This window comes from Telmatherina bonti (genome assembly GCF_933228915.1).
Source record: "Telmatherina bonti genome assembly, chromosome: 11".
NCBI lineage: Eukaryota > Metazoa > Chordata > Actinopteri > Atheriniformes > Telmatherinidae > Telmatherina > Telmatherina bonti.
The window spans coordinates 16,393,389-16,416,762 of record NC_136629.1 but is presented as its reverse complement, the minus strand read 5'-3'; the positions used below and the strand labels follow the sequence as shown (position 1 = coordinate 16,416,762).

Below are 23,374 nucleotides of genomic sequence, written 5' to 3'. Positions count from 1 at the left end.
ATCACTCCCAAACGAAGCGGACTTTCTGAACAAACAGGCTAGGATTTGTGTCACGGTGGTTGTAGGGATGTGGACCCAAATGCAGGAGTCGGGAAGCCGGTATGCAGAAATCAGACATCATTTTAATCCATAACCAAGTGAAGGCCAAAACCAACAAATGAACCAGCAACACAAGACAAGAAGTGAGGGGTATAAATACACGGAACACAATGAGACAGGTGAAGTAATTAACAAAATGAAACCAGGTGAATTCAATAACAGGAAATCAATAAAGCTAAACACGAACCGAGGGAACTAAACAGGAAAACTACAAAATAAAACAGGAACCCTGAAAACAAAGCAAAGGGAAAAACCCAAATCATGACAGTACCCTCCCCACAAGGGCCGGCCACCGGACGGCCCAAAAAGTTCAGAGTCCAGAGACGGGGGCAGCCTCGGCTCTGGAGGACGGCCGGGAGGCCCAGACGACGGGGGCAGCCTCGGCTCTGGAGGACGGCCGGGAGGCCCAGACGACGGGGGCAGCCTCGGCTCTGGAGGACGGCCGGGAGGCCCAGACGACGGGGGCAGCCTCGGCTCTGGAGGACGGCCGGGAGGCCCAGACGACGGGGGCAGCCTCGGCTCTGGAGGACGGCCGGGAGGCCCAGACGACGGGGGCAGCCTCGGCTCTGGAGGACGGCCGGGAGGCCCAGACGACGGGGGCAGCCTCGGCTCTGGAGGACGGCCGGGAGGCCCAGACGACGGGGGCAGCCTCGGCTCTGGAGGACGGCCGGGAGGCCCAGACGACGGGGGCAGCCTCGGCTCTGGAGGACGGCCGGGAGGCCCAGACGACGGGGGCAGCCTCGGCTCTGGATCCCTCACGTTGGACACTGGAGGCGGAGGAGAAGGAGCGACCTCCTCGCCGGACACTGGAGACGGAGGAGAAGGAGCGACCTCCTCGTCGGGCGTTGGGGCCAGTGGAGGAGAATCCCAACCTGGGACCCCCTCGGGAACTCGGGACAAAAGAGGAGCGTCCCAGCCTGGGACCCCCTCGGGAACTCGGGACAGAGGGGGAGCGTCCCAACCTGGGACCCCCTCGGGAACTCGGGACAGAGGGGGAGCGTCCCAACCTGGGACCCCCTCGGGAACTCGGGACAGAGGGGGAGCGTCCCAACCTGGGACCCCCTCGGGAACTCGGGACAGAGGGGGAGCGTCCCAACCTGGGACCCCCTCGGGAACATGGGTCAAGGGAGGAGCGTCCCGTCCTGGGACCCCCTCGGGAACATGGAGCAAGGGAGCAGCGTCCCAACCTGGGACCCCCTCGGGAACTCGGGACAAAAGAGGAGCGTCCCGTCCTGGGACCCCCTCAGGAACATGGAGCAAGAGAGGTGGACGAGCTCTGGGCGCTGGCGTGGGAGCCTGCAGCGCCGAAGACGTGGACCTGGGCGCTGGCGTGGGAGCCTGCAGCGCCGGAGACGTGGACCTGGGCGCTGGCGTGGGAGCCTGCAGCGCCGGAGACGTGGACCTGGGCGCTGGCGTGGGAGCCTGCAGCGCCGGAGACGTGGACCTGGGCGCTGGCGTGGGAGCCTGCAGTGCCGGACGGGTTCTGGGCGCTGGCGTGGGAGCCTGCAGCGCCGGAGACGTGGACCCGGGCGCTGGCGTGGGAGCCTGCAGCGCCGGAGACGTGGACCCGGACGCTGGTGTGGGATCCTGCAGCGCCGGACGGGTTCTGGGCGCTGGCGTGGGAGCCTGCAGCGCCGGACGGGTTCTGGGCGCTGGCGTGGGAGCCTGCAGCGCCGGAGACGTGGACCGTAGAGCTGGTGGCTTGATAGCCAGTCTGGTTCCCCAGAACCGCGACCGGACTTCCCTCTCCACCAGCTCAGGAACTGGTCCAGGCCCAAACAAAATACCCACCAGTTTGTCACCTGTCATGGTCTCTGGTGGTTTCTGTCCGGCGCCTGGAGTGTCTCTTTCTCCTCTCCTGCTGGGTCCTGGGTGGCTGGTTCATTATGTCACGGTGGTTGTAGGGATGTGGACCCAAATGCAGGAGTCGGGAAGCCGGTATGCAGGAATCAGACATCATTTTAATCCATAACCAAGTGAAGGCCAAAACCAACAAATGAACCAGCAACACAAGACAAGAAGTGAGGGGTATAAATACATGGAACACAATGAGACAGGTGAAGTAATTAACAAAATGAAACCAGGTGAATTCAATAACAGGAAATCAATAAAGCTAAACACGAACCGAGGGAACTAAACAGGAAAACTACAAAATAAAACAGGAACCCTGAAAACAAAGCAAAGGGAAAAACCCAAATCATGACAATTTGAGTCAAAAAGGCTGATGTGAATGCACCGTAACATAAAGCACAGCTATGTTGGCCGCATTGAACTGTGGGGAAATGGATGTACATGCGTTGAAATCATTGCATCCTGATAAATGGCCACCCCTCCTCCCCTCACACTCCCCTCTTTGTGCCGGGAGCAGCAACAGTGACGGTGATAAATAAAGAATGTCTTATGAAAATTACATTATGTCAGGATTCATAATTAATGCCAAAATATGACTATGAAGCCTAAATTAATATTAATTTGTATGTATTATTGGGATTTTTGTACATGCCAGCATGTTCATCATCTTTATGTTTAATCAGTTGTTAATTCACTTTAACTGTGCTGTAGATTGTCCCAGTTTTATATATATATATATATATATATATATATATATATATATATATATATATATACACATAAAAAAGCCAATAAGGAAAAACTCATTTTTAAAGATCAGAATGTGCAGTTAACAAGATTGATCTCATTGATTAGTATGTTTATTGTGGACTTGAAGGTGTCCGCCACATAATTATCTCCTTCAGCCTTTCGTCTTTTCTCCTCTTATTCCACAGTTTTATCTTTGTTTCAGAAATGAGACAATCTTTTTATGCATTTGGTTGAAAGTCTCTGTGGAACTCTCACATAAGTTATGATATCACTTCAATCGAGGGTATTTTTTTTAAAATAAAATTGAACTTCAGCACAAGATTGCAGATAGTAATTTTTATTTTACTCATATCTTGCAAATGTAGCACTTATAATGTGGGAGATTTCTAAATTTATTGAGAGGAATATCAATGCAAAGCAGACCAACTTCAGTCTTATTCTGAGTTAGGATCTCTTGCTTTGGCTGCAGTTTCTTTCTAGAACACACAGACATGCTTAAATGTTGTGACCTTGATGGCATTGTTTGGCCTGGCCATTCAGAAATATAAACTCATAATTAAGTAGGCTAATTTTGCCTTTGCTGTGTCTCATAACCTGTATACTTAAAACTGTCCCTGTAATCTGACTATCCTTATCGTGCGTGTATTTACTCACCATTGTTCACTCTGGCCGTTAGCTTGGCTGTATGTGGACACAAAGGCAGTGAGGTGAAGGTGAGGTTAGATGACGTGGAAGACAAATTGTGTCCTGTTGTTGCTGCAGATTTTTTCCTTTGACCTCTGTAGAGCTGCTACTGCATGACTGTGCATGTTAACCAGCGAGTCATTTTACATGTTAACCGATTCAATCATAAGCTCTTACACAATGAAAACTTCCAATTTGGAGGATTAACCTTGACCCTGTGATGTTTTTATCCTTCTAACTTGTGAAAACAAGGGACTTTTTGTTTGTTCAAGAATAGAAATTAAGTCAATTCTGACATCTTAAACGTACGTTACCAGCTAATGGACTTGAAGTCTGTAACTTATCTGTACAGAAATGGCCAAAACTTATTTTGATAACACATACGTTTCTTCCTTAGACCTTCTTTTATAAACATATAAGCCACATCTCAAACTAATCTCAAGGTCTGGTCCTTAAGGGCCACCTACCTGCAGGATTGACATATGTCCCTGCTCCAACATATGCAGATCCAACTGCTTGTTGAGATGTGATCCATTAGTTTGGTGAGTTGAAGCAAGGAAACATCTAAAACCAGCTGGATGGTGGCCTTCGAGCACCAGTTGGAAATCCCTCTTCTAAGCATTGTTTACCACATATTTATACCATGGTCAGTAAGAATGCTAATGCCAACTGACTGCTTTACTTTCTTTTATACGCAAACATAGTTCAGCAAGTTAAATCACTGTTGTATCACTGTGTTTGGGCGTCACCATAGCAATAATTAAATTTTGATCAGCGGACATTTGACAGGTGTATGAGAGAAATTTGTCGTACCTTGACAAGAACTGTTTCGCATAAAAAAATTAATCAAGGCCAACATAAAATAATTCCCATACTTTAGCAATTTTAGCAAGTTTTGTAAAAAGAAATAAATACTCATTATAAAATGTTTACTATGTGGGACCATGGTACAAGCTGATTACACAACTGGAACTTGTGCATTACACTGTTTTATTACACTTTGCAGAGGGACACCACTACTCTGTGCATCATGGTGTTATAGACTCGTGTAATGCACGAGTCCGAGTTGTTTAATCTTTACTTATTAAGCAAGGCTGGTTTATTTGTAGAGTACATTTAATTTACAAGACAATTCAAAGGGATTTACATAAAACGTTAAAAGTATTACAGGCAGAACACTAAAAAGGAACATCTAGTAGTACACAGAGGATTAAGAACAAGAAAGGACATACTTAAAAGGCGAAATTAAACACTGAAATGATTAGAAGGAAACAACAGTTCAGAGAAGTTAAACCATACAGCGCAGATTTGGTAAATAGTAAATGCACCTAGCACCCTTCCTCTCATGCCAACCACTCAAAGCGCTTTATAATACGTCACTTTTTCACACACACATTCATACCCTGATAGGCACATCATGGGGGTCAACTTAGGTTTCAGTGTTTGCCCAAGGACACTTCAGACATGGTGAGGGGAATCGATCTCCCAACTTTGCAGTTGAAAGATGACTGCTCTTCCTCCTGAGCTGCAGAAATGTGTATAATCTGGATGTAAACGTGTACATTTAGTTTGTTCCATGTGTTTGCAGCCTAACAGCTAAAGGCTGCGTCTGTGTGTTTAGTCTGGACTCTGGTCTGGACTCTGGTTCACACTCTGGTCTAAATTCTGGTCTGGATTCTGGTCTGGACTCTGGTCTGGACTCTGGTTCACACTCTGGTCTAAATTCTGGTCTGGATTCTGGTCTGGACTCTGGTCCGGACTCTGGTCTAGATGGTCAGAACTCTTGTCTGGATTCTTGTCTGGACTAGCTTACCTGAGTCCCTGAATCTGGCATCAATGCCATGTCTATACGCTCTGAACACATCACAGATGTATCCTAGGCCTTAGTCATTCTGGGATTTGTTGACCATCAGTCGGGTTTTAAAATCTCTTCTGTGACTGACTGGAAACCAGTGTCAAGATGTTAAAACTAGTGTGATGTGTTCAGAGCCCTGTCCTGGACTGCAACTGTTTAATGGTGTCTCTGGGAAGTCCTGTTAAAGACCATTAGAGGAATCTGGCCTACTGGGGATGATCGCATGGATGAGTTTCTCCTGGTCTTTCCAGGAGACAGTAAATTCTGTTGATGTTTTTTTGGGTTGGTAAAAAGCTGCCTTGGTGACGGCTTTGATGTTGCTCTTCAAAGTCAGATCCGAGTCTATTAACACACCAAGGGCTATTACAGATAAAAAGCCCTTTTTATGATGACACAGACTGTAAACTTCCTTCTAACCAGGAAAAACCCTCAACTTGGAGAAAAATGACAAAATACAAATTAAGGTGAGAAGAGGACAACATAAAACCTCTAACTGGGGTCAGAACCATCCTTCACCCCCCAGGAAGAAGTCCTCCTGTCTTTAAAATGAGTTTTAGACCCTGTAAGACAGGGATCCTCAATCCCAGTCCTCTAGGGCCGGTGTCCTGCAGGTTTCCAAGTCTCCCAGCTGGAGTGCACCTCATTCAGACCAAGCTGACAAGCTCTGTACATGTCTGATAAATACACACTAATTTGAATCAGGTTTGTTGCAGCAGAGATACTTGGGAAAACCTGCAGGACACTGGCCATTGAGGACTAGGATCAAGTAACCCACGCTGTAACAAGTAGCATGGTGAGTTTGCACAAATGAGTTTTGACATTATTCCCATTCCAGTATCCTAGTTTTGTTGTAAACCATGGTGTTGAAAGGTTCTTGTGACCAATCAGATCATGGGTTGGATGTTGTGGAGGTTTTCTGAGATGTTCATTAAGAGGGAAGAGGCTGTAACAGGGTAGATAATCCAGTGATTAGTCTATCTGACCAGGAGTGGTTCATCGCACAGAGGTGTGTTGGTGAGCAGCATCCTCGTCTGAAGCCATTATGTGTGGAGTTAGCGTGTTTTCCCAGGGCATATCTGGGCTTTTTAGCGTGCGACCCGGCTTCCTTTTACAGTCCAAACAAAACATCTATCCATCCATTTTTTTCAACTGCTTCATCCAATTCAGGAATCCGGAGGAGCTGGAGCCTATCCCAGCAATCACAGGGCGAGAGGCAGGGTACATCCTGGACAAGTCGCCAGCCCAATGCAGGGCCAATCCCAACAAACAACATACGTATTAGGTTAACTGATAAATCTAAAGGTCTACTTATGCTCTAAGCAAAATAAAGACACAATTGGAGCCTTCTGACCCTTTCCCTTTTTCTTTTTTTTAGTTCTTTATTTCATATTTTGTTGTGTTTTCAGAGATTGAAGACACAAAGCCTGAAACACCATATTTAAGTAGTGGGGGTAGTTGTTGTACAGTGTAGCTCATGTGTGAACAAAACCAGCTTCTCTCGCTGAGATAATACCAGATTTAGAGTTTTATTAAAGTCTTAGTAAAACTTTTGCTGTTTTTTGTGTTATGCGTAAAAATTGACCACGTTTGCATTCAGGAGTGCTGGTGGTGGTTGGTGGACGGTGACGTATGACACATTTGACATGGATGTACCTATTCAGGGAGCATAAATGTGCCTTAAATTGACTTCAGCACCAAGCGTTGGGATGAGTGGTTGTGTCTGTATTGGCTATGTGATGGACTGGAGACCTGTTTAGTTTGAACATACAGTCCGTCTTCAGAGAGCGTGTGCATGTGAACCCAGATAGAGCAAATGAAGCAGTACCGCTGAAAACTGCACAGTATAGCTCATGTGTCGCCAGAAAGAAGAATGAAGAAGCCACAAGGTATTTAACATAGGGCTGTGACGATATGCATTTGTCCTGATTTGATTCAATTATGATTTCTTGGGTGCCAATTCAATTTATATTGCGATTCTTATAATTCTTCGATATTGCTGATTTTTGTAGGGGGAAAAAAAAAAAAAGTACAAAAGTTTTTTTTTCCTCAACATTTTTCTAGATTCCAATTAGGAAAAAAACAACACAATAACTAGACCATCATTTTGCTGCTATAATGCCCAAGAAGACAAGTAAAAAGATAAAAAAAACAACAAAACAATAAAAATGATAAAAATTTTATAATGAATTATTTTAATTTATTTTAAAAAAAATTTTTACAAAATAATTGATTTTAAAATTGTGAAGCAAAAAATCCCGATATTCGTTTTGTTGATTTGATTTTCCCACATCTTTCCCACCATTTTTAAATGGCTGCACTGACCAACATCTATTCTGCTGCCTCTTTTTACGTCTCTTTCTGACAACGTTACCGATCTTCTCGATCGCCACCGTTTTGGTTTGATCTGCAACTGATTTCAGAGGTAAAATCTGAACTCTGCACTGCCCTCTAGTGGATGTTTTTTCTAACAATGATGCTAACGTAAAGGATCAGGAGTCTGCGCAATGAAGTTTAAGAGGTGTTCCTGTCTGTGCATGTATGTAGAGGAAGCATAAATGAGGCAGAAACCTGGATGAAAGTGGCCAAAAAGCTAATTCTAGGTTACTGTAAAATGTAGTGGTGTTGTGTCATGTTGTCAGCAGCTAAAAGAATGACCGCTTGACATCACATAAACCTAAAGTTTATATGATTAAATTGTTGATACAACTTGTTTTTATGAAAATACACTATATTTCATGGAAAAATAACTTTGCTCTCAACATTTGTTGAATCACATGTTCTTCCCTCAACTCTGCTTCTCAAAAGCCAATTTCAGATTCACACTTAGATTTGCTGCCCTCTGACATGGGCTTTCTGCCAACAACCGCTTTCCAAATGGAGCCGCACTACCATCGAGGAACCCTTCAGTGTCGACTCAGCACACCGTTCTTATGTGTCAGTATATTGCAGCCCTCACAGTAGAAAAGATGTTCTTCCATAGCTTCCAGTGATAAAACAAATCCACTCTCCCTCCTCACTACAAGCTTCAGTCTGTACAGCATTACAGAAACCTGAGAGTGTTCGACGGAGCCGGCACGCTGTAGAGGCGCTTGCTATCTATTCAGCCTTGCTTGCTTCTCTTTCTGGAGCACCACTTGACTGCAACCTGACACAATTTACAAACAAATTCACTGAAGTTTAATTAATTTGAATAATTTCTCAAATAGAAGAACAGATAAAGGCAATTGCAACTTTTGTAAGGATGAGTTCGCTTCTCTGTTCAACAATGACCTTTACAGGCCACATATGACGCAATTTAATCTCCACGTCTCATCTCATCTATCTATCTATCTATCTATCTATCTATCTATCTATCTATCTATCTGTCTATCTGTCTATCTATCTATCTGTCTGTCTGTCTGTCTGTCTTGCCTGCTTCATTAACTTTATATTTTAAAGGTATTTTTTGTTATTCTCATACATTTTTAATTTTATTGCATATTTTATTTCGTGAACTTTGTACTTATTTTATAAGTTTATGATTTAAAAAAATATAATTTGTTTTACATATTTACACATTTATATATTTATTCATTTACACATTCATAACAATTTCCAGATCACGATGGATCAACAAAATCTGATAAATGCTGTCATTCTTAATATGATCATAAATGTACGTACATACAGTATGTATACATTATCACATAAGTAGTAATCCTGACCACATGGTCTGACTGCCCTATACTAGAAGCTAAAATAAAATCTATTAAGCAAGTAAGAAAGATATTAGAAATATAATAGGTTGTCTCTCTTAGTTTTTTTATATTTTCTCATCCATGGAGACGTACCCTGAGGGATAAATGTACCCCCATTTGTGAAACAGTAAAGCATCGGAGCTGCTGTTGAGCCATTTATTGACTGAAGTGCGAGCACTTCACCCCTGGTGTTTGATTTCACTTCCCAGCCAGCACAGATGTGCTTCACTATATGTTGTGATTTATATCGGCGCAAAGCCTCCATCACAGCATAACTCTTCCCTCCCGTATGTGGGAGTCACTAAAGAAGAAGGCAGCAGGGAAGCACCATGTCCCCACAAATTATCCTCTGAACGCACAACCAGACCTCAACCTCTCTTGCTCCTTTGTGTGCTACCTTTAGCCTGTGTGCCTTAACGGAGCAGGGATATCTGTGTTTTTCGCTCATTACCTGATGACTCATACATCGAGGAAGCGTTGCGGATGACTTGCCTCATGGATCAATGGTATAAAAAAAAAAAAGAAAAAAGAAAAAGCTGAGATGGATGCATGTGATTGGGCTGTTATTGAATTCTCAGGATGACGAGTGAACATTGCATGAGCTTGTAAATACCATCTGACACATCGCATCAACAGGAAGCCTCAGCGTTGCGTGAGAGGTTGACCTCTTCAGGGACTGCGTCAGATTTAGGTTTGGTCAAGGTTTTGTGAGAAATATCGAGTTCATGTGGAGAGAATGAGCAGGTGGACGAGTCCTTTCAAAGGCCTTGGGTCTGATTACTGCTTTAGGATGTGGTGGAACGGGGAGTTCTCATCATGGATGTGAATCTGACAAATCTGCTGCAACTGTGTGATGCTGCCATATCAATGAGAAGCAAAATTTCTGAGGAATGTTCTGCAAGAAAAAGGAGCATGTCGTGGTACCAGTAAGGTGGACTTAATAACATGGCTGATGAGTTTATGTCATTCACATTGGAGCGCAGGGATTAGATTCACATTTTTAATCTCTTTCATTCGTTCTAAAGCTCACAAAACAGCTACAATATAATTTGACTTGAGTTCAGTCAGACATTTAAATGAAAAACAATCTTTGTCACATTCTTGATATGAAGTTCTGAAGTCTTCACACAATGTAAAATAAAACTTTACCCTTGTTTAGAGTCACAAACAAAGAGTCAAAGGACTTACTGTAGTTATAATCACCAGCCTGAATTTATCATAGTTAAAATCACAACTTTAGATATCGGCATCTTCCTCATCAAGTTAAAATAAGAACATGTTGTTAAAACAATGCAAAAGACAACAATTGCACATGTTCCCTTTTCAGCATGCTGTATTGTTACAAACCTTGTAGTCAGGCTTATACACTACCAGTCAAATTTTTGGACACACTTTACCATTGGATTTAATAAAGCAGTGGTACCAGTGGGTTAACACCACAGATGTCCCACTTTAACCTCATCTGCCACATCACACATGACTCCTTATGATTAAATAGCAACGTGTATGATGTCACTCTCTGGACAATCAGTGGGTCCTAAAACTACCTGGTAACACAGTCAGATAGATTTGAGTAGGAACTAGTGGAAAAGGACCAATACACTCAAGTGTATCGGCACCTTCTTATTACATAGGGAACAAATGCAGCTGCCACTGAAATGAGTTGAAACTGACTTTAAATAAAAACAAAATGAAAATCTTGAGCTTGCTTTTGAATTGCGGTTCAACCGTATTATTTAAAACAAGCAATTAGGGCTGGGCGATATGACCAAAATCTCATATCATGACATATTCATTCAGTCATTTTCCTAACTGCTTAATCCAATTCAGGGTCACAGGGATGCTGGAGCCTATCCCAGCAGTCTTTGGGTGAAAGGCAAACAACCATTCACACACACACTCATTCTTAGGGGCAATTTAGAGTAACCAATTACCTAACTTTCATGTCTTTGGACGGTGGGAGGAAGCCGGAGAACCCAGAGAGAACCCACGCATACACGGGAGAGAACTTGCTGTGAGGCCACAGTGGTAACCACTATGCCACCGTGAAGCCCATATCACAGTATAGCTCATTTTATATCCCCATAACGAAATACATAACGATATAAAATTCATTCATTTAATCATTATACTAATCACTTAGTCCAAGGGAGGGTTGCGGGGAAGCTGAAGCCTATCCCAGCTGTCTTTGGGTGAAAGGCAGGGTACACCCTGGACAACTCGCCAGTCCATCGCAGGGCATGATATAAAATTGTTTGTGTAATTTTGTGTCAGTCACCAGTTGAAAAAAGCCTGTTGCAGCGTTTGCGTCTGGAGTTTATTATGAGCGGATTCACCTCCACTTGATGCTGCTTTTGCAGCTTTTGCTCGTTGACTCTATTCTTTATTCTGTGTCCTTTGTCCTGATTCTTCCGCAGGTGATAAAATGAGTTAGTTGTGTTGGAGTCCGTTGTTGGAACTGTGAGCTAGTCTGTTGTCGGTTCCACGTCGGCCTTTTTATATTCAAACCACATCCATGCGACAGAAATTTCCCCTCTTATGAACAAGCTCAACAGTTTTGGTTGGCTGGTCATCTTTTAGTGAATTATCCTGCTCTGAAACACGTCTGCTACCGTCTTCCTCCATGTTTGTTTATGCATTGCAGCGTGCATGCCGTAAAGTGCATAAAACTAATAAATGCTCTGAGACAGATTTGGGGTTTTTTTTTTAAGTGATTCTTTTCAACCACAATTTCACTTCCCACTAAATTATAATTTAGCACATTTTAATTTATCATCACTTTTTCCAGTTTATAGTTCTTTGAATGACAAGTGTAAATTAAAAATTTTTCTTTCATATAAGGGTGACAATACTCTTAAGCACGACTGTGACCTACTTAGATTCAGATACTACCTCCTACACCGGATCGGCGGTGCGTCAGCGGCAGATCGAGGCCCAATGCTGCCTTTTGTTCCGTCATACACAATACTGATTCCCAACGTAGACCCAGCAGTCCCAGCTTGAAAGACGAATGTGAAATGGTACTGTGGTTCAGATACACAGTTTGTTTGTTCATCTCCATGCACACAGTTCAACATGGGACCAGGGCATCGGTATCACAGGTCAGGGTCTTCAACTGGCTGCTGACATCCGGAAATGTCACAAATGTTTTGCATAAAGTAAAACGTTAAGACATCGCTTTGTTGTGTTTTGCTTGATTTGTTATTGTTTTTAGCCAAATGATTGACTTTCTGTCGGTCAAAACATGGATGAAATATTATCTATCAACACTGTATCAGCCATGTCTAATGTTGTCATTGAGGAAGTATAATGTTACCATCATTATCTTTATTTTACATCGCCCACCAGCCAGCCGTGTCCTGAAACTAGAAGCTTTGAGTCTGAAATAAGCTGAAGCACAGTCACCACATTAAAACTGCAATATTCTCACAAAATATTAATAAAGGGGCTGTTCACAGTTGTAAAAGCCATTATCAGCATCACACAAAGGCACTTTACAGACTGTATTGATTTCCAGTTGACTTTCTACAACTTTTGGTTGTAAATTAAGATGAACTCTTAGCACTGTGGCCTCACAGCAAGAAGGTCGCTGGTTTGATCCTTGGCTGGTTTGGTCAGTGGCCTTTCTGTGTGGAGTTTGCATGTTCTCCCCGTGTATGCGTGGGTTCTCTCCGGGTACTCCGGCTTCCTCCCACCTTCCAAAACACATGCATGATAGGTTAATTGGTCACTCTAAATTGCCCCTAGGCAGTGTTGACTTTGTTCATCTCTCTGTGTGGCCCTGCGATGGACTGGCGAGCAGTCCAGGGTGTACCCTGCCTGTCGCCCAAAGCCAGCTGGGATAGGCTCCAGCTTCCCCGCGACCCTGAATTGGAATAAGCGGTTCGGAAAATGAATGAATGAATGAATGAAGACTGAAAGAAAGGTGTGAATTATTCGGAGATCATTGTGTGTCAGTGACCACAAGATACAGAAACTCCAGCAGACTGTGATGTTTTAGGAATTAATAGAGTTTTATGTTTAAAGAGGTCAAACTTTCTTCGTTCTGCTTACTTTAGACCCTTTTTTTCCTAAACCATATTGCTTCTGGTTTCTGCATGAATGTATGGAAACAGATGCATAAAGGATAAAATATGACAAAAAGAGATTCAGGCATAATTTAGTACCTGGAAATCTGGTCCATCATTGTATAAAGTAAGTGTGAATATTGGATCGTCTGTCTGGAGAAATAAGAAAGCCTGTCAGACTCAGCTTTAAAATGCTGATGTCAGAATCCGCTCTGAGGGAAAGGATGTTTCCGAAGCTGCTAAACGAAATGCTGGTGTTGGAATACAACCAGCACGAGAACCGGAGAAGAAAAAAAATGCATCATTTATATCGAAAATGAGAATTGCTGAAGTTGTAGTCCCGATCAGTATTTATATTTTTCTCCCATTTTAGCATAATCTCTTTTCTGTAATGGCAGACAGTGCTGTGCTGACAGTTCAGTGTCTCCATGTCAGGACCGGGGTGCAGTCAGAGTCATGCCATATGAGAGGATTAGCCATGTGCAGAAGTCTGAGAAGGGAGAATCCACAAGGGATTAATCTTTTTTTCCAGACAAAACACAGAAACCACACCTCTTGCCTCTTGTCTGGCAGCAGCGAGCATTACGGGCTTTACCTGCAGCCAGCAGAGAGCCCAGCATGCTTTTTGTTTTTCCCGCTCTTGATTGCTTTTTTGTCTACATGGACAGAGAGTTGGACAGAGAGTGCTGAGAGCTTCACAAATGGGCTGAATTTTAAGGTGGAGCTGCATGTGTTAGCACCAAGCCTGCTGTGCCCACATCTGCCCGCAATGCTTCACACTCCCCACGTACTCACTCACACCAGAGGCAAAGATAAGACTCCATCAGAGGAGGTCAGTCAGTAACCTTCATTGTCAACCCACAGTCCCCCCCACCGTCATCATTCCTCTAGTTTAGCTAGTTTGTCCTGTATCAGTGCTAATTCAGTTTTATAAAAACACGATTTAATGCGGTTCTGGACGTACTCTGCAAGAACAGAACACATTTTGTTTGCAAGCGGTTAAAAAAAAAGAACAATAAGAGAGTTTTTTTTCTGGTCAGACATTTCATACTTCACAAGAAAACTCGTCCATGAGGCGGGGGTTGGCGTGGGGCGGTGTCAGTTAGCGGTGGGTGGATTGATCCAAATATTTGTAATATCAGTTCCGATGTTGGTATCGATATCAGTCAACCCTAATTTAGTAACGGTAATACTTTAATGTAGGGCTTAAAAATAGTCAGAATCTTCATGAATAAAGAGGATAAAATGTTGTTGGGTGGATTTCATTCGCTGCTGTCGCTACATGCCCAAATCAGCTTCTCTCGCCGAGACCATGACGGTTTTGGATTTTTATGGTATGAGTAAAAACGTTGTTCATGCATTAAAAAAAAAATTCAAAGCATTAATTTTGCAAATCCATTTGTTTGCATTATTGCATACATTTTGTTCGGCCCTATTAAACACTATCGGCATGGAAGGTGCTTGCTCTTTATTTTCTTGGTGTCAGATGGATCTTATGCAGTATCGCTCACCCCCAGTGTCCGTGTCTTTGTATGTTTTACGTGGTGTGTTAGATATTCAATCGTCTCCATGGTGGCCAGCTGTTTATCAGAACTATGCACCTAACCTTGCTGAACCTTTCACGTTGGCGGAAAAGACAACGGTCTGTTGTCCGCTTCTATGCCTAAATCACACCCACTTCAAATTTCGGACCTATCAAACATCCCACTTTTATTCCCAGAATGAATGATTATGAAATACAAACTGTGATAACATGAGAAAAATGATCTCATTCTCAGCCAGGGAGAAGGAACACATTTTTTTGTTCGAGCCCTTAAAGCTTTCAAACTCTTCAAGAAAAGATTCAGTCAACATTATTTCAATAGCGAAGACAAATTTCTGATTAAGAGTTGTTGTCACAAGCTACGACACTGACTGTTCTTTAAACATACATCTATACGATTTCTTTTGGAAGTTTTATCTGCTTCCCAGATACCAGACACATTTGGGCCTAATCCCGGATATATTTGGCACTTATGGCTCAGTTAAGTCACTGGGGAGTGCTGTGTAGGACAGATGTGGTTCATATGTTTGGCAAGTCTTGCATGGGCCAAAAAATAGGGAGTCTGTCTGGACATAGATTATGCATGGCTTCAAGTTTTCCTTTGCTGGATATCTGGCATGTAGGGTTCTTGTGTCAAAAAAAAAAAAAACAAAGAGAGAAAAGCAAAGACCATTTAACAAGTTAATGTGCAGTGATGTAAACTGTCCCCACGTTGCGTTTGTATGCCAAAGGTGTGACAGGAAAATGCAGCTTTGCTCCCACTTAAATGCCTTAATATGCAAAAGTTGAACTGGATCTTGGAAAATGTTTGGTTGAGAGATCAAGCTGCAGTTTAAATCTACACAACACCACAGACTGAAATGATAGAGCAGAGATGTGAAATAGCTAAGACCTGTGTGAGTTAGATAACATTTGAAATCTCTCATCTTACTATTTCTTATTTAGTGTTTATCTGCAAAACTTTTTATTGGATTGCTTTTTATTATGTAGATTATTTAGATATTATTTTTACCAATAGGAATTCATCAGAAACTAAAGTTCTTCTACTTTTCCTAGTTAAATTTCTTTCTCCTAGAAGACATAAAAACAGCAAAAAAAAAAAGAAAAGAAAAAAAAATCTCCATGCAGTGAAGAAGGAAATGAGCCAAAACAGACTTTTCTATGATGGAAAACATATTGGGAAAAAATGAGCTTCATGACTGAGCTGAGTAAAACCTTTGCACTCGCCTCTGCTCCCGATGCCGTCATATAAGAAACAAACAATCCGACTCCAACATATTTATTTGGCTCAATATAATTCAGTTGAATTGGCTTTAATATTTGAAATGTCATTATTTCATTTTTCCATTTTTATTACCTTTTTATACCTTAATAGTTAATCTTCTTCCACAGAATCAAGATGATAGATGTCACTATGTGGAAGTATCTGTTTTTTCTACCGAACTGTAGAAATGACTTTAGAAATCCGAGTGTATGTTCATGGTCTTTGTGTCTGCCAGTATAAACAAGATGATTTGGACTTAATCAGTGTGCATACCATGTCATTAATAATGCAACAAATGTGCAGTATGAGTTCCTATATAAGGCTGCTAGATCCCATAGTATACAGTGTTCTGAACACAAGGTGTTGTGAATAATTGGTGTGTGTGGATAATGGATAATCTCCTCACACAGCTACTATTAAACCTCCACAGTCTCAGCCACGGTTTTCTTGTTTTATTTGTACCTGGTCTGCTTGTGTAAAATTGCCTCCGACCTTCAGAGTAGAAGTAAAATCTATACGTCCTTTCTTTTTTTCCTTCCAGTGTGTGTATGTAACAGTGATTTCACATTGATCTATACCAAAAATGGTTTCCCTTCCACACTGAGTGACAGGGTACAAAGTGTTTGTCTCATTGGCACAATGTGCCTGTTATCATTTATTCATTTGTGTTGTCATGCTTGACTTTCTTGTGCTGTGGTAAGTTGGTGTTTGCAGGAAGGATGCTGCTAGAAACAGTAAAATCATGGACATTATTTTGCTCTAAATGTCTTAAAACAGCGTCTGACTTTCTGTCATTTTTCTATGAGACCTCCTCATAGTTTACCAATAAAATAAATCTGTTCACGGTGTGGTGGCTCTGCCAGCCTGCCTGACTTGTCTGCAGGTCAACACACTTGACGGAGATGAGAATTAAATTGTATAGTCATTTTTTTTTCACTTTTTCCAAGAAAAAACACTTTTACCAGCTGCAGAGCTTTGCTAATGGATTATTAACTTCACCTGACAAAGGTTGCAACAAATAAAACACAAACTGCAGGCTTACATGTTGGGCACAGAAGTGGCATTCATCACAACCGTGATGTTTTAGATTTAGCACTGTTACATCTTACATCCAATAATTACTGCTTTTGTTTTCCAAACTTATGTGCCATTGCTTTGCTCGCATTGCGTTTCCAGGCGGGTGATGCAATACAATACAAAATTGATCCAAAGTGACTCGTGTGGGTATTCAGATCATAAATTGGCTCCAAGTGTCATTTAGATCTAATGGAAGGAAGGAAATTTTTACGTTTTAGCCTAGACAGACTGTGCAGGATGTTAAACTGGGTATGTGAACAGGATTCTGGAAAATTGGGGCATTTCTTACAGCACAGGGACAAATGTCTGCTGACGTTTCTAGGCTGTAGACCTCAGTCAGTTGCTGCGTAGCTGGCATGGTTAAAAAGTCCCCCATTATCATCAACTTGAAACCAGAAGAACCAGAAGCAAGACTGAACTCAATAAACTCTTGTCTTCAGTGTTTCCCTGCTTCAACACATTTGATCCACATGAATAGGTCATTAAGAAGCTTTTGCAGAACTTGATGCCAAGCTATTGGAGAAACATTTCATTAAAGTCAGGTGTGTAGCAGCAGGGAAACATATAAAACCTGCAGGACAGTGGTTGGGTGATCCCTGTCCTGTAGTCAGTCTGCTATGACATATTCATACCACGATTACGCAGAAATAAACCAAACGCACAATTTTAAATGAGTAAGAAAGCAGGAGACATGCAAATGCATACTGCGATGGACGGGCGACCTGTTCTGGGTTCACCCTGCCTTTCGCCCGAAGACTGCTGGGATAGGCTCCAGATTCCCTGCAACCCTTCATTGGATTAAGCGGTTAGGATGATGAATGAATGAATGAATGAATGTAAATGCATACGGCAGTAGATAGGGCATCATTTTCATCAGCTAGCGCAATGATTACAAACTATGTTGCTCTTTTGCCACTGCAGGATAACTGATCCAATGCTTTTGTTTTCTCCCATCTCTCTCTCTCCTGTTCTTTTTCACAGTAAACTTTGACCACTTCCAAATATTGCGGGCCATTGGGAAAGGGAGTTTTGGAAAGGTAATGTAGCCACCTTTGCGACTGGGATTTTGTATTTGTGCATGCTTTGTCTTGTAAATTACCCACCGCAGCCGTTATCTCAAAGGAATCACAGCAATTTGGCTGAATGGACTGGGAGAGATTATGTTTTAAATCTCATCATATTACGGTGCTTATAAGATAAGTAATTTTTCTGTTTTAATAGCGCCATTCAGCCGGGCTTATGTAATTCTTTTTCTAAAGTCACTGTGAGTTTTGAGCCAATTAACTTTTCATCTCATGCCAGCCAACCTGTTGGGAGTTCTGACCCCACGTCTCCATTTAATTACAGAGCAGCACAATACTGTAGCTGCATTTGTCATCGTGTGCCTTAGTTGGGCTGAATACAGCGGGGAGGAAACCGCGTGTGTTTCATGCTGTGAAACTAAATTATCGTTCTTCTTCTCAAGTTTGGTTTTAATCAATAATTACTACCAATGATGATATTGGCACTTGAGACAGTCGCTTTGTTAGCTGAAAAAAATTCTTTCTGTTCACGCTGAATGCCCGCATCAGGGTTCAGTAATGACATTTGAGCATAATGTGTATGGATCAACACACAATTGAGCTCCAGAGATTGGAAGAGTTTATCCTCATTTTGAATCCCGAACATCAAAGCTAATATTTGTTCAGTGAAGCTACTTGAGTCTGTTTACGCCTTTACAAATTCCTTCTGCTTTGCTCCTCTCAATTCACAACCTTTTTTTTTTTTTCCAAAAAACACGTCCCTTGGTTACAAAAAGTCATCGCACAATGCTGAATACATTACAATGTGAATTTATGTTAATTTATACTTATTGCTTTGTTCCCTCAAGCTTCTGTCATTCCTCCCTTAATACTGAATGGAGTCAGCTGTTAGGCAGGAAGTAGAGTTTTATTTAAATATATTATTTACTCTCAGTTTAAATTTTCAGAGTAACACCCACCTCAAGTGTATTCTTAGTTGTAAGATGTATGACATGATAAACTACTAAATGATTATAAAATGAGGCTCACAAAAATGACCTCACAGATCAACAGGACAAATCGGCCCAATAGATAAATATATATATTTTCTGCCCCTTATCTGAGATCAGATCACAATAGCAACAGGTTGAGGAGAAATACGGACACATCCCTTTCCCCAGTAATGCATTCCAGCTCCTCCTGGTGTAATCTGAGGTATTCCCACTTTAAAAGTGATTATGTAATCCTCCCAGTGAGTCCTGGATCTACCTTGGGGTCTATTCCCGGCAGGATTTGTCTGGAAAACCTCCAGGGAGAGCAACCAGACAGCATCCTAATCATACTTGACCCACTTCAGCTGACGATTTTTGATATGGAGGAGCAGCAGCACTACACCAGATTCCTTTATATTTATGAGCTTCTCACCTCATCTCCCAGCCACCTTCTGGAGGAATCTCATTTTAGCTGCTTCTTTTGGTTACTATTCAAATCTCACCGGGCTCTTTTTCAGTAGTATCAGCTTGGGTCAACTTAACTCACATCGAATTGGTTTGTCTGGTTTTCCACTAGGCTTTTGTACCCGTTTACCTGGAATATTTTTGTAACTCCTCAGCCCCTAAGCGAGCTGAGTCGGGTGTGTGTGATGTCACCAGACTGCATGCGACTATTGGTCAGGGGCGCGGCCAATCAGAGGTCAGGGTCAGGGAGTGACATCACTGGAAGACTGACTCAAACTCGCAAGTTGTTTACATTACATGACAAGCAATGGCGCTACAAAAGTCTGTTCCGTGGTCCAACACTGAGGTGGAGACATTTCTGTTCTTGGTTGCTGAGGAAACAATTCAGAGGAACTAGATGGAGTGACATGAAATTTAAAAAAATCTATCAAGAGCTTTCCGACTCAATAGCTACGGGTACCAAAGGAGTTTTCAGCAGTGTCAAGAGAAGCTGAAAAAGCTCAAAAGTGACTATCGGCATGTGAAGGACCACAATAGTCGGACGAGACTGGAAGTGGTTCCAACAAATGGATACAATTTATAATCAGCGACCGGCAAGCCGCGGACCAAGTAGCAGATTGCCTCTTGGTCCTGTTTTGTTATAGAGCTTGTCGTGCGCAACACTGACATTGCAGCGATTTCACACAGACCCCGCCCATTTTAGACCTGGTACTAAATTGTAATGACAAAGAAACAGAACCAAGCTGAGACAAGTTGAGGCCAGTTAAGCTGACAAGTTGATAGTAATGGAAAAGAGTCAATGACCATAAGAGTAGGTTGGAATGTAGACTAACCAGAAGTTACCGTCATACCAACCATCCATTAACAAGTTCTTAGGATACCTGAACTTCTCCACCTCCCAACTCCTCCAACTCCCAACCTGGAGGAAGCTCTCCATCATGTTCCGATTGAGAAGCAAGGCCCCAGACTTAGGGGGTCTGATTTTCATCTCAACAGCATTATGCTGGACGGCAGACTGTCCAGTGCATCCTCAAAATCTCAATCAGACAACATTTAGGATTTTGAATCAGACTTTGCCTTAAATCCTGTCCATGAACAGCACAAGCAGCTTTTGTGACAAGAGACAGTCTTGCTTTGGAGTTCAGCCCCCACTGTGAACAAGTTAGATTTCCTTTTGATAATAGACAGCTTTAACTTTGGACATGCAGAGACCTCAAAGCCCACAATAATGACTCCAGCACCCCATACTCCTACAAGAAGGCCCAGAGAATTACCAAAAGGACACAGTAGTAAGCATTCTGCAGTCCACAACACATGCAAACTGGATGGTCAAATTTCTGCGACCCCCTTACTCTGCAAGGGAAAAGATCTGCGTCATTGCTCCGTGACCTGGACGAAGCCTTTGCTTTGAATCTGATGTTCGACAATCAGTCAGCATCCTTGCCAATGCAAAGAAGTAAACTGAGGTTTCATCCTCAGATAGTTGGATTACACTCTCTGGTCTTTTTTTTTAAATGATGACCATCATCCTAGTTTACCACTCCACAGATGTTTTTTCTGGACCTTCATGCATCATTGAAGAGGTGTGTCATTCAATATTGCCCGGCATCCAGAGCCTTCACTATCAAGTTGAACTTTGTCCTTCTCTTGCACTCTGCTGCAAAGGAGATTTTTATTACCTGATCAACCACTGTGAAGATGATGGGTGCCCCCATCCCCCCAAAGTCTACAGTTGACTTGGTTCAGGTTGAGCAGTCATCAGCCAGTCAGCGCTCAGTCAGTGTCTCGCATCACTCTGCATAGGCTCCTCTAATTCTACAGAGGGATGAAGACAAGTATTTGTGCCAAAGAATGACACAGCTGTAATCCTAACCAGTTAACTATAAAAATCTTTGAAGGAAACATTTAAAAATGATATTTTCTCTCTTGTGCATTTGCGGACTTGCTGCGTTCACACTGCAAGCCTTATATCTCAATTCTGATTTTCTGCTCAAATCCAAAGTTTTTGCTTGGCTGTTTATATTATATATTTAAATCTGACCTGTCTGTGGACTTCTGTGTGAATAGCTCACACTCCTGAAGTGACCCGCATGCTCAGTTGACCATTAATGACATCATGCACACAATGATGTTAACAGAAACAAACATGGAGGTAACCGGTAGACAGTCTTTGCAAGCAAGTTCTGGTAAAAAGGATGAAGAGGAGAAAGAAATTTAATATAGCTATGATGTGCCTACTTGGAGCAACTGCTGCAACATCAGTGCAGGTGAGTGTGCGGATGTGGCGTCTGAGCCAGGAGTGGTGGGATCAGGATGAGAGTGGTTTCACAAAGCTGGAATTCTTCTAAAACTTTAGAAAGTCAAGAAATACCTTTTACTCACCTGTCAACACATCACCTCCAGACTTTTAAGCTGCCTCACGTCGTTCAGGTTCACCCTGGGAAAGTGAGTATGAGTGGGGCTGTCCTGGTTAGCAAAGGGTGACACGTTGGCTAACCTGTTTGTTAGCCATCTTCGTCACATCGTCCAAATTTGCTCTAAAGTCCATGACTTTTGAAGACCTGTGCACCATGTTCTAATGCTTGAGTAGATCAAACCACCTCTAGGAGACTATCCCCAGGAGCTCTAGAACGATGTTGATGTTGCATTGAATGCAACCTGATGGTTCAGACAGTAGTCCCATCAAACAAAATCTGATATGTGTCTGATTCAGTAATGTATTTGAAAATGATCTAAATCTGTTTATGAAAATGTTGGATTCAATGTGACTTCACAGTGTCAGAAAAGAATCAAGTGTGGGTCGCATTTTTATCTAAAAAAAAAATGGAATTCAGGTCACATTTAACTGCAGTCTGAACATCAGCTACGAGTCGTTGGAACGTGGAGTTAAAGATTGGTCACATGGACTCCTTAAAAGTTAGTGTCACATGATAGTGAAATAAAAACGTAATTGTAATGCGGATTTGGCCCAGGTGGTAGAGTGGTTTACACTGTTATGTTAAATTGTATTTTAACACTGGGAAGATGGTATCAGGGATGTATCAATCCCATTTATGTACCACATTACATGCCAACACTGCCAAATTACTGCTGTGCTTCCTCCGATTCCGGCATGCAAAGGACACAATGCCACGGTTCAAGCTGACCTGCTTGGTTCATTTGTTAATGTAAAGGGCTTAAAGTGGAGCACAATTTTACTTTGCATTGAATGCAACATCAATCAACTACTTTAAACTTACTGAACCTGAGGTCCCCAAATTTGGGGACATTGAAAACACCTGAAAACCATTGAAAGAACTGTTGCAAAATAGTCATAATTTTAGACATATATGTATATAACTGTCTGCACTGAAAATCTTGTTCTACGTCACTTTATCCATCAGCCTTTGCAGAGATAATGTTCATGTTTTCTACTATGGTTTAATAAAGGTTTAGAGCAACAGCTGCTTCAGCCCAAAGAGATATTTATTTTAAACTTGAAAGGGTTTGTTTTCTTTTGTCCGAAACTTTTTGAATTTATGTTAAGATTATCACATAAAATTAAGATTATCTGAATTTATTGTTCACCAGTAACACATGTACTGATCTTTATGGACCGTAACAAATCTTCCTTCGCTATGACTCCAGATTTATTTAAATAGACTTTGTGGTGATGTACTGATTGCATTGTGGGTTGCAGGAGGTTAAATAAAAGCAGAAAGCTCAGAGGGTGAGGTGAAACATGCTAACTGCTACAGCTTGTCATTGTTGGAAGCAGGACAATAATACCTACGAAATCTCTTTAGAATACCAAAAGTTTGCAACATACTGTCACACAAACTTTTTCAGGTGGTTATAAAAAAAAAATAACTAGCAGACAACGACATAAAAACAACTACCAAAAAAAACCCCAAAAAAAAACCACACACACACTGTATTATTATTCAACATCATCGTGAGGAACTGAGTTAAAGTTTAATTCAAGTCTGATGGCCCTTGAATAATTCAAT

The 23,374-nt window shown here is 42.1% G+C and overlaps 1 protein-coding gene across 1 annotated transcript in view; it reads left to right on the top strand.

Moving 5' to 3' along the window:
* The window catches only part of stk32c (serine/threonine kinase 32C), a 123,814-nt gene that overhangs the window by 30,385 nt on the left and 70,055 nt on the right, over positions 1 to 23,374 (top strand). Inside the window, exon 2 of the mRNA XM_079248937.1 lies at positions 17,909 to 17,964. Coding sequence (XP_079105063.1) covers positions 17,909 to 17,964 — 56 coding nt within the window. The remainder of the gene's footprint in view (positions 1 to 17,908; positions 17,965 to 23,374) is intronic.